The following is a 12100-nucleotide window of genomic DNA, read 5'->3' on the forward strand; positions in this document are numbered from 1 at the left end:
CAGTTAGTCTCCCTCACACCCGTAAAAATCTACACATGCCCAGGGACACAGAATGTCATTGTGGCTATTGCCTGAGATGTTTTTAGAGGGGGAATAGATATGGAGGTGGATGGATCTCTCGGCAGCTATTCCTCTGTGTGACTTGAAAGGTTGTCACACAGAGGAGGGCCGGGATCTCTTCTTGCTCATCCCAGAGAGCAGGACACGGAATAAGGGGCTAATGTTACAGGAAGCCAGATTCCGGCTGGACATCAGGAAAAACTGCCTGACTGTTAGAGTGGTACGACAATGGAACCAATGACCTAGGGAGGTGGTGGGCTCTCCCACACTAGAAGCCTTCAAGATGCAGCTGGACTCTGTCGGATGTTTCAAGGTGGATTCCTGCATTGAGCAGGGGGTTGGACTCAATGGCCTTAGAGACAATCAAACTGGAATGGCAGAGCAACCCGAGGGTGGTGGTGCTGGAAATGGCGAGATCATGGGCAGAGAAACTGAGGCATCTGACTGTTTGCTCATTTGCTACTGTAGGATTGGGGGGGGTGTTCTATTTTCCCCTTCTGTTTCCCCCTCCTTTCAGGGCCCCCAAACCAATCACGGAACACCCGGTTTTAGCACCTTCTTGCTGCATCCTCAGCCGCCCTCCCAGGCCCCACGCGATTGTTCCCAGAATGACGCAAAATTAAATAAATGAGGCAACGTTGCAGAATTTCTACAGGTCACAGCAATCAGCTACATCAAATGTATCACTTAAAAAAAAATAGTTCAAAGTACGTGTAGCTCATAACTCGTTCTGGCAGTGGCTTTTAGGTCACGGCCCCGTTTTGGCAATTTGGGAGATGGTTCACAGGAAGTGACCACGAATCAAGTGCCCGTTTCCCAGAGCCTTGGAACAGTCTGCAAAGCAGGAGCAGCTATTCCAGAATGCACCGCTGAAACTTAATTTCCAGCTTTGGCAATATAAGGACTGGCGTGTTTCTCTGCATGTCTGGCTCTGCTCTGACTCAGGAATGAGGCAGATCCGTTACTGTTGGGCTTCATGTTTTCAGAAACGTAGACCAGCTATTATTATTATTTATTATTATTTATTTATATAGCACCATCAATGTACATGGTGCTGTACAGATTACACAGTAAATAGCAAGACCCTGCCGCATAGGCTTGCTGCTTCTCTCTTCCAAATGCGTCGCTTGGTGTGTTCTGATCCCTGCCACACCCGTTGCTGACTCATTTAGTCCGTACTGTGTTGAGACTGGGTTTGTCTAAACTGCAGACCTCACGGCTACCACATCTGGCCAAATGCCCCGTTTCTTCCCCTACCCGCTGTTTTTTATACCATCGTGACCTGAGGAAGTGATCTGGAGAACTTGAAAGCTTGCAGATTTTTGTGGAATTCTGCTTGGTCTGGAGAAAGGCAAACTGTGAATTTAGGGGTTTCTCTTTCCTCATAGACCAGTACGACTATCTTTGCAATAGTATAACCGCTTGTAACAGCATTCAGGGTGTGCAACGCACCTGAAACGCTTCTGTTCTTGTACCTGCTCAAGGTTTTCCACTTTGCTGGAAAGGATCCCGGAGGACGTCAGGCGAGACCGCCGTACCCAGAAAGTCCTTAAGAAACTGGAACGGTTTGGGAGGAATCCGGACTTGCGCATCCGTCCGCCCACCTTCCTGAAAGTGTTGGGCGAGCTTCGGATCTGGGAAATTTGCTCTCCGAACATCAGCGCAGCTGTGGAGGTGAGGGAGGGCTTCCGTCTTGAAGAGCCCAAGACATAACGCTATTTCTTAGGCCCCTTTATATAGAGAAAAAATATTTTTTTAAAAATAAATTCACCAGGGTCCTTGAAAGAAATCCCGGGCCTTCTGGAAAGCCTGCTTTGTGAGCCTCAGACCTTTTTGCTATTTATATTGTGCTTTAAAGTGTTCTAGGCATCTGTCTGAGAAATCCTTTCAACAGCCCTGTGTTATTCACATATCATAAATGAGGGAGCTGGGATATATGTATTTCCCCCAAATCTACCTCCTCCTGTCCTAGAAAATTCAGAACGTTGGCTACTTGTTTCACAGATGTGGCTGTATTGGTAGGTCAGTCCCTTGCAATCATTCTATCAGCATGAGGAATGCTTGGGGTCAACCTGGACGGGAATTTTGTGTGTTCTGGCACTCAGAAGAACTCCTTGGGCTCAGAATTATTTAATTCTGTGTGCTTTGCACCAGGCTCCCATTGGTGGATCTCTTAGTAAAAACAAAGTAGATCCAGCAAACTTGGAAGTCTGCCCACCTCTATTGCAGGCATTTGACCTCAAGTTAATTCCAGCCACGTCCAAGATCAACTGTCCCTTTTTTATGTTGCCTTAAGAATCATAGAATAGTAGAGATGGAAGGGGCCTATAAGGCCCTCAAGTCCAACCCCCTGCTCAATGCAGGAATCCACCCTAAAGCATCCCTGACAGATGGTTGTCCAGCTGCCTCTTGAAGGCCTCCAGTGTGGGAGAGGCCACAACCTCCCTAGGTCACTGATTCCACCGTCGCACTGCTGAGCAGTAGCTTCATTGCGATATATCCGTCGCTGAACCAGTACCATTGCAGGTGTGGGATTGACGTTTGACTATTCCCCCCCTAAACAACCTTCAGGCACGCATCTAGCATCAGGGAGCCACGCTGACCCCTAGTTTGTGCATAATGTGCTCTTTTTATATGTTTACAAAATGGGGAGGTGTTCAAGCGCGCACCTCCAACCTGCTGTCATCCTTCAACACCACCTCCCCTCTTTCACAGTTCCTGCGTGAACATGTTGTGGAGATGCCTGCAGATGATTACAAACAGTGGCTGCAGTCCCGAGTGCCAATCCCCAAACGAACGCAAAGCGCCCCGCCGCTATGTTGAACAGGGTCAAACGATCCAGGGGATGGCCCCATCTGTGGAAGAAATCAGTGGACAACACTTGCCAGCCGAGAGATGGAATAGCTTCCCGAGTCTGTGAGCTTGGAAAAGTAAAAATTGGTTGCCGCTGGATGAGGTGGGCGGGACTAAAGGGCAATGGTTTGCCCAGGCACCGCCTTCAAAGGCACCACGTGCTCGTGGCTCAAAGGTCCGTTCGGAATTGCATTGCACCCACAGCGCCTGCAGTTTCAGAACGGCAAAAGAGAATGAAACAGCCAAAGCCGTTTTAACGTTACACGATCTTTTTGCTTTGAATTGTTACTTGTTTGGTTTTACGTTGTACCGCTTTTGTGTGGCGGTGAGGACGTTACGTGGAATTTGGCACCTGGGGTAACTTTCGGTTCCGTGGTGGGAAGAGATGCGTTTGCTTGCGGCGATTGGCTCCCTCTGCTGAACGTTCTTAGGCTTCAGCTCAGTTCCTATGTTTGCATGTTCTTGGTCATAAATTTCTCAGTAATTTTGATGGATTAAAAATCTCAGTTCAAACATTCTGTGTTCTTGGCAGCTTTTAGGGAAGTTACTTGGTGTGATGTATTTAGTTTCCAATTGGGAGATCCATTGCGATCCAGTATCTGCAAATGCAAGACACACACTCACGGAGATCCTTTGAACAACGGTGAGGACTACTGAACAATGTTAACACAACCTTCCCCAACCCGGCACCCTCCAGGTGTGTTTTACTACACTTCCCATCATCCCCAACCAGCGTGATCAGGCTGGGGAAGGCCGACCTGATGTGTGGGACTTTTCCAACCTCGGCTGATGCTGTTTGGAATCTAGCAAACGCAAGTGGTTTTCATGTTTAGCTCAGAGCAGAAGAAAATTCTTGCTAAGGCTTATGCTGGAAACGGTTTCGCTGCCAGGTTAAAAAAAATGTTTTGTCATTTTGGATTCACGCAGCTAAATTCTAGAAGCAAGGAGTCTAGCCTATATTAGGTGTGTGTGTGTGTAGGCAGGGAACGGGGAAGCAATAAATCTACTAGCACCAGAATGAAGTTCAAAGCTTTTTATTAAACTGTCATTCAAACAGCCTGTTTTCCATCCCCCCTTTTGCCTCTTAATTTCTAAGGCTCTTTAAATAGTTTTGATTTACAGAATTTGCAGCCTTCAGAGCTGCAAGAAACAGCAAATCAACAGAACATTACAACAAACTGCTTGACTTTCAGAGAATTCTAATTCCCACTTAACGTTAAGTGGAAACTGCTCCTTTAACCCAGAGGGGGGAAATTCACCACAGAACCAACTACCAGTTACTTGTAACCGATTGATAGGGCTCCTTACTATGTACTCTATATTCCAAAAAACAGCGGGGGAGGAGGGAGGCAAATTTGTTGTTTTTCACACTAGGAGAACTCCAATTAAGGCTATTCTGGTATATTTCTTTTATTAAAATACTCCGGAAGCCCTTTTTTTTTTGGTAAACTCCCATCAGATTTAGCATTTTCAAAAATGAAAACATTTCCATCGGTTCTGAGTTGCGATGTTGATGCGGTGCTGGGGTCCAGGGGCCGGCCTTCCTTCCGCGTCTCCCAAATCACGTGAGGATCGTGTCGTCGATTTGTTCGAAAGAGTCAGCTTGGCTAGCAAGTTTCTTCAGAGATCGGCGGGAGCTCTCGTTCAGTAGTTCCAAACTGGCAGAATCTAAGATCTTGGAGATCGACTGCAAGGAGACATTGAAGAAGGAGGATGGAGGAGGAGAAAGAGGTTTGGGGATGCTGCCACTACCTCCTGTTCTACGTCTCGATATTAAAACTACGGATGAACAAAATTCCATCCCCCAGCTCCACCACCTACTATTCGGATGCAATCAGGGAATGGGGAAAGGGAAGAGAGATTTGGGCAGTTTTTCAGCGACAGGTGTTTTAGGGATGGAGAAAGCATGAGGCGATTCAGGACAAATAAAAAGACTTCTTCACACAGCGCAGAGTTAAACTATGGAATTCGCTACCACAAGATGTGGCGATGGCCACCCATTTGGATGGCTCTAAAAGGGGGCTGGATAAATTCCTGGAGGAGAAGGCTATCAAGGGCTACCAGCCCTGATGGTGATGTGCTGCCTCCAGGATCCAAGGCGGTAAGCCTGTGTGCACCAGTTTCTGGGGAACATGGGTGGGAGGGTGCTCTTGCACCCGTGTCCTGCTTGTGGGTCCCTGAACAGGTGGTTGGCCCCTGTGAGAACAGGGTGCTGGACTAGATGGACCCTTGGTCTGATCCAGCCTGGCTCTTATGTTCTTAATACAGAGAACCTTTGATACGATAAAACACTATCTGGCCTACCCTATACATTACTGACGTAAGGGTCTCCCAGGACAGGACCTCAGCCAGGTTCCACACCAGTTCAGCACCACTTGATGCTCGAAGAAGGCAGACAAGGAAGCCGCCTCTCATCGTACCTTTTACACCCCCGCACCCCCCAGTCCTGGCAATTCAGGGCCGATTCCTCCAAGGTGAGATGATACCTGAAGTACTTCTTCGCCCTCCCTCATCTTCAGGAGGTTAACAATGGCCTGGTCGCTGTAGGCTCTCACACTGGTGTTCTTATCTTTCGTATTGTCCAGGAGTGCCTTGAGGACTGGTTTAGCCGTCTGGGGATCCAAAGGAGGCAGAGGGTGTTTATTGGCCCACCAGATCATCTTCTCTGCGACTAATTTGATGTCGCTGGATGGATTCTGAAGACACTGCAGGGAACAAAAGACAAGCAGCCTTGATTGACAGTAGACTACCCCCATTCATTCAACTGACTAATGTAATTCAATACGCCAAGGAAGAATTTCCTAAGAGACGAAAACCTGGCACAGAAGAGACTCTGCAAGGCACCTTTTCTTACTTAAAAAAAAATGTGAATGTGAATCCATAATTTCAATTTAATTTGTAAAATACAATTAGACAGGATTAGGCTTCAAGACTACCATTTGCTGGGGAGGAAGCAGCAGAAAGACTGGCTGAAGGAAACAGGGGAGACGCCTCCCGGCCCATCCCTCTGCCGTCTGCCAAGTCTTTGTTTTAGAGGGAAAGTCCTGCCTCCTGGTGGAACAGAGAGGAGAAGGCCTCTGTAACTGGACTACTGGCTGGTGATGGGAACGGCGGTTTTGGAGTTCTCTAGCTTCAAGGAACCCTTTTCGCATCGGCTTGTTGTCAAGGAATTGCTGATGTGGAAGTTGGCACAGATTCCGCTCCCACGCCTCTGCCCACCCACCCCTGCTCCCACTGCGTTCGAGGCTTCTGAGTAGAGAATTTTTTTGCAGGGGAGGAGAGGCAGTGAGCAGGTGATATATAAGAGCAGGTGATATATAAGACTGTCTATTTGCAGCAGGAAGGGCAATTGGTGATTAAAGAACAAGAGGAAAATCTAATTCCATTTCACAGCTAACGAGGGATCTGTTTTCAGTGACTCCACAAGCTTCAAGACGACCCTTTACCGGTCCAAATGCAGGCGCACCCCATTACCCCCCATTGGAAATCTGAAACCTCTGAAAGTCCTGCATCCCGTGGGCAGATGAGAGCAGCAACCTATCACTGGATGTCACCATCAGAGGGAACACACAGTTCTAGTGTCGCAACCGCCCTCAACAAGGACGGAGCCCCCTAAATGGACAAGCACACCCCCCAGCACAGAAGTCCCGCCCTCACCCAGGATCTTACTGGGCGGGTTCTGAGAACGCAGCGGCGCTCCGACGGCCCACCCGCCTGGAAGGCCGCGTCTTGGGGACTCACCTTAATGAAGAGGTTGGAGAGTTTGGGGGGCAGGCTCCCCCCGTTGGCCTGGATGTGGTGCTTCATCAGAAAGCCCATCCCTCGGATGCCGCTGATGGCGATTGGAATCTGTGGTGCAAAAAGAGGCCACGAGGTGAACTTCAAGACCATCGGCAGCAGGGCAAGAGCGAGCCTGAGAACTTGCAGTGAGGTTTGCCGACGCACGCGACAGCGGCAGGCTGTCCGCTGCAACACAGTTCTCGTGGTGTGGCCTGGTTTTGTATGTGCCTGGTCATTCCAAGATACCTCATTTCTGGCTCCGTGCCTTTCACCGGAATGCATGAACAGGATTGTGCCTTCAGGTAAGAAGCCGCACAAAAGCTCCCTGGGTACAGCTGATACGCAATGCCTCCTCCACCCATGCTGGAATCCCATGCGGACAACGAAGGTGTGAATTCACCCTGTTTCTCCTCAAGACGTGTGGGCTTCCTTATGGGCCTCACTAAGCCCTGTTTTGGAGGGTTATTGTGGCTGGCACACAAACGCCCAGTCCGTTACCATTCACATTGATCTGAAAGTGCTCAGGCACAATGAGACAAACCTCTTATTTTGAGAGGGGGATTAACTCGGGGCCCTTTTCTTTGCATCCTAAACAAAAAACAGAAGCCGCTCCCTGAGGCCAGGTCATGCAGTTCCTTTCTGACTGGTAGCAGCTCTAGCTCTAGTCTCGGGCCGAAGCCTTTCCCAGCCGTCTTACAACAGATCCATTTAACTGGAAAGCCTAGGGGTTGAACCCGGGTCTGTCTGCAAATGATGAACCACGGCCCCCCCTCACTGTCGTTCCATTTACTCTCCTGTCTCCGCCCCCCAGCTCCACCATTGGCTCTGCTACTCCCTGCGTACAGTTTCCAGTTTGATCCGTCTTTGTGGATTGGTACAAAAGATGAATACGGGACAGGATTCGAGGACTGCACTGTTCCTAATGTGGATTGGGGAATCACGTGTTTCAATGCTCCCTAATTGGGGTGGGGGTCATGACAACAGATGGACTCACTGCATGGAAAAATGGGGATGTTAGGAAGACGCCAGCTTCTACCGTCAGAGAGGGGCTTTTAATACATGAAAGCACACACACACACACACACACACCCTGACATTCTGAAGTGGTACAGTCTGAGCCGTACAACCCTGCTTATTCAAAGCTAGTGCGCCAGCTGCGCCCGTTCCTAGAGATGTCGGACCTGGCCACGGTGACACATGCCTTAGTTACATCCCGATTGGATTACTGCAACGCGCACTACGTGGGGCTGCCTTTGAAGAGTGTTCGGAAACTCCAGCTGGTTCAAAGAGCTGCAGCCAGATTGTGGACCGGGGCTGGTTACAGGGAGCACACAACAACTCCCCTGTTAAAACAGCTCCACTGGCTTCCCGTCTGTTTCCGGGCACAATTCAAAGTGCTGGTTATGACCTATAAAGCCCTATATGGCTCGGGTCCAGGTTATTTGAAAGAACGTATTCTCCCTTATGAGCCTGCCCGTGCTTTGAGATCTTCCGGAGAAGCCCTTCTTTCAGTCTCGCCATCTTCACAGGCGTTGCTGGTGGGAACATGGGAGAGGGCCTTCTCGGTGGCTGCTCCAGTGCGCTCTGGAACTCTCTTCCCGGGGAAGCTAGGCTGGCTCCCTCCTTGAAGGGCTTTCGGAAGCAGGCTAAAACTTTTTTGTTCCAGCAGGCCTTTGGAGAATAATCTGGCCCTCCATCTATGTTAATGTCTTTTAATTTCGTTGTGTATTTTTTTAATTGTTTATGGTTTTGTTTCCCTCCCCCCCCCCAATGTATATTTTAAACTTTGTAAGGCCGCCTTGAGGCCCAGCATTGGGCAAAAGGTGGGATACAAATAAATATAATAATAATAATAATAATAATAATAATAATAATAATAATAATAATAATAATTCTATAAGGTCGTTCAGAGTCTCCTTGATTTAAGGCATAATGAAAAGCCGTTGAGAAATAGGGAGGTGGGTACTTACTCGGTCCGCAAGGGTATTGCTAAAGATCATCTCGTGGACGCTGTTGCAGTATTTGGGGGCGCAGACTCTGCTGGGGTCGACGCTGACGGCCACAGAAAGTGCCAGGCTGCGGCCGTGCCTCACCATCCAGTCGATGCCGGAGACGTCCGCTGCAGAACAAAAGAAAGAGAGTTCCTGAGCTGACTCACGTAATCAGCTCTTAAAACCTGCTTCGATTTCCCACAAAGATGATCACGGCTTCCCCCCCGCTTGTGTCAGCATTTCCAAGTCAAGATGCAAATCCGTTTAAGGTTTCTACCTTGCCTTTCCCACCAGACTTTCAAAATCGGTCAAACATCATCACAGAAATCTCCTGTAAGGAGAGGGCACCTGGTTCTAGCTGAGCTGCTTTAATATAAATCACGTCCAGATTATTGCCGGGGGGACGTAGGAAAGCTCAAGGCACGTTCTAGCACCTTTGGGGATCGTGCCTCCCGCCAACTCAGGCGGTCCTGCACAAGGAGATTCCAAATTTATTACACCGGTTATGATCCACATCATCTCCTTAGAGCCCATCAGAGTCTTGTTAGGGTGTTTAGATGCAGAGGCAGAGCAAAAATGACCAGGGAAGTAATATTTCTGTTACTAATAGCCAAATTATATGCAAGCATCTGCCGCCCATGGCTGGCTGGTGTGATAAAAGGTGGGGGACTTTAGTTACGGACAAGATTTCGACACGAAGGAAAAGGGCACAGAACTTGCTCTTTGTGGATGACTTTCAAGAGAAATGGTTTTTATTTCTTACAAATGTCGACTGAGCAAGAACAAAAAAGGAGACCGTTGCATCTGAGTTCAATATTTGTTTTGTAATTTTAAAAGGGAGAAAGGCAGGGGATTGGAAAAAACGAACAAAAAATACGCAAGAAAACACTCTGGAATTATCATCTTTAAGAACTGCCCTGATGCTGGATCAGACCAAGGGTCCATCTAGTCCAGCACTCAGTTCACACACAGGGGCCCACCAGCCGTCGGCCAGGGATGAACAAGCAGGACATGATGCAACAGCACCCTCCCACCCATGTTCCCCAGCAACTGGTGCACACAGGCTTTCTGCCTCTGATACTGGAGGCAGCACACAACCATTAGGGCTAGTAGCCATTGATAGCCTTTGCCTCCAGGAATTTATCCAACCCTCTTTTAAAGCCATCCAAATGCGTGGCCATCACTACATCTTGTGGTAGTGAGTTCCATAGTTTAACTGTATACTGTGTGAAGAAGTCCTTCCTTGCATCTTTGAGTTTGGGGCTCTGTTTCTAACTTGAAATACACAAGCAATAGTGAGCATTGCCTATTTTATTTTGCTTTTCTCTTTAAAAAAATAAAATAAAACCCTTACTAAAAAATATCTAGAGCATTCAAACCAAATCAACCCCTAGCATGCCGGCAAATTTTTAAAGTCTGCTTTCATTGTGGGCATGCACGAATCGCAATAATGCTCTCTGCCTCCTAGGGCAGGGGTCCCCAACCCCTGGGCCGCGGACCGGGACCGGTCCGTGGCCTGTTAGGAACCGGGCCGCGCAGGTGAGCTGCTTTCCCCCAGCCAGCCAAAGCGAAGCCAGGATGCTGGAGTGGGGGGGCGGGCGTGGCTTCCCAAAACCATCCCCTCAACCCCCCACCCATGGAAAAATTGTCTTCCATGAAACTGGTCCCTGGTGCCAAAAAGGTTGGGGACCGCTGTCCTAGGGGATACTGAGAGGTCTAGTGGATGGTGATAAATAGGGGGAGCGCTTCCCCACCCCCACCCCCACCCCCCTGGAACAATTTCGTCCCGGTCCACCAAGGCATACCTAACAGATGATTCTGGAGAACACTGCCAAGCTCCTCTTCCGATAGAAATGCACACAGCTCTGCCAGGCAGCCTGCTGAGGCCATGCGGGTGGCATCCTGGCAAGGAAAAAAGAGTGGGCTCTTTTAAGTTGACACAGAAGATTTCCAGAAACAGAAATATTCATATTCACACACACACACACCGTGATTTCTTTAGACCTGCCATGTGGAGAGGAGAAAAAAGAAGCATCCGTGGTGCCCTGAGCTCCTTGAAGGAAGCGCAGGATAAAATCGCAATAAATCTGTATAGAATTATATATCCATAAGAACATCAGAAGCGCCCTGCTGGATCAGACCGAGGGTCCATCTAGTCCAGCACTCTGTTCACACAGGGGCCGACCAGCCGCCAGCCGGGGACCAACAACGCAGGACGTGGTGCAACAGCACCCTCCCACCCATGTTCCCCAACAAGTGCTGTATATAGGCTTCCTGTCTCGGATACTGGAGATAGCAGACCACCATCAGGACTAGTAGCCCTTGATAGCCTTCTCCTCCAGGGATTTATCTAACCCCCTTTTAAAGCCATCCAAATGGGTGGCCATCACTACATCTTGTGGTAGTGAATTGCCAGGACTAGGGGGATAAAAGGTACGATGAGAGACGGCTTCCTTGTCTGCCTTCTTCGAGCATCAAGTGGTGCTGAACTGGTGTGGAACCTGGCTGAGGTCCTGTCCTGGGAGACCCTTACGTCAGTAATGTATAGGGTAGGCCAGATAGTGTTTTATCGTATCAAAGGTTCTCTGCATTAAGAACATAAGAGCCAGGCTGGATCAGACTGAGAGTCCATCTAGTCCAGCACCCTGTTCTCACCGGAACCGACCAGCTGTTGACCAGGGACCCACAAGCAGGACACGGGTGCAAGAGTACCCTCCCACCCATGTTCCCCAGCAACTGGTGCACACAGACTTACTGCCTCTGATACTGCAGGTAGCACATAACCATCAGAGCTACCCTGTTTCCCCAAAAATAAGACAGTGTCTTATATTAATTTTTGCTCGCAAAGATGCGCTAGGTCTTATTTTCAGGGGATGTCTTATTTTTCCATGAAGAATACGGTACACATTTATTGTTGAACAAAAAAAAAGGTCTTATTTTCGGGGGGATGCCTTATATTACAGCGAGAGGCAAAACTGGAAGTAGGTCTTATTTTCGGGGGATGTCTTACTTTCGGGGAAACAGGGTAGTAGCCATGGATAGCCTTTGCCTCCAGGAACTTATCCAACCCCCTTTTAAAGCCATCCAAATGGGTGGCCATCGCTACATCTTGTGGTAGTGAGTTCCATAATTTAACTATCCATCTCCTACAGAGCCGGGCTCCGTATCACCTACACTGACTAGTAGCTGTTCTCAGGTATCTTTTCCAACTCTACATTTCCACAGATGTTGGGAATCGAACCTGGGACCCTTTTGCATGCAAAGCAGGCAGGCGCTTTTCCGCTACGGCTGTTTCCCTGTTACTCCATCTGGCAGCGGGTCTCCAAGGCCTGAGTCGGGGGTCCTTCCCCAGCCCTGCTACCAAACCTCCCTTTTTAACTGGAGTTGGCAGGGATGGATCCCGGGACCTATCCATG

General features: G+C 48.9%; 2 protein-coding genes across 3 annotated transcripts in view; one reads left to right on the plus strand and one right to left on the minus strand.

The window, feature by feature from the left end:
* Positions 1–2896, plus strand: part of CCDC60 (coiled-coil domain containing 60) — a 64998-nt gene extending 62102 nt beyond the window's left edge. Inside the window, exons 15-16 of the mRNA XM_063143779.1 lie at positions 1545–1734; positions 2776–2896. Of these exons, the coding sequence (XP_062999849.1) occupies positions 1545–1734; positions 2776–2883 (298 nt within the window). The 3' untranslated portion in view covers positions 2884–2896. The remainder of the gene's footprint in view (positions 1–1544; positions 1735–2775) is intronic.
* Positions 2897–3931: 1035 nt separating this feature from the next.
* Positions 3932–12100, minus strand: part of GCN1 (GCN1 activator of EIF2AK4) — a 102985-nt gene continuing 94816 nt past the window's right edge. For both annotated transcript variants that reach the window (XM_063144199.1, XM_063144198.1), the window contains exons 54-58: positions 10490–10586; positions 8664–8812; positions 6655–6762; positions 5400–5618; positions 3932–4600 (exon numbers count right to left, since the gene is read on the minus strand). In XM_063144199.1, coding sequence (XP_063000269.1) covers positions 4475–4600; positions 5400–5618; positions 6655–6762; positions 8664–8812; positions 10490–10586 — 699 coding nt within the window. In that variant the 3' untranslated portion in view covers positions 3932–4474. The remainder of the gene's footprint in view (positions 4601–5399; positions 5619–6654; positions 6763–8663; positions 8813–10489; positions 10587–12100) is intronic.

This window comes from Elgaria multicarinata, chromosome 18, assembly GCF_023053635.1.
Source record: "Elgaria multicarinata webbii isolate HBS135686 ecotype San Diego chromosome 18, rElgMul1.1.pri, whole genome shotgun sequence".
Taxonomy (NCBI): Eukaryota; Metazoa; Chordata; class Lepidosauria; order Squamata; family Anguidae; genus Elgaria; species Elgaria multicarinata.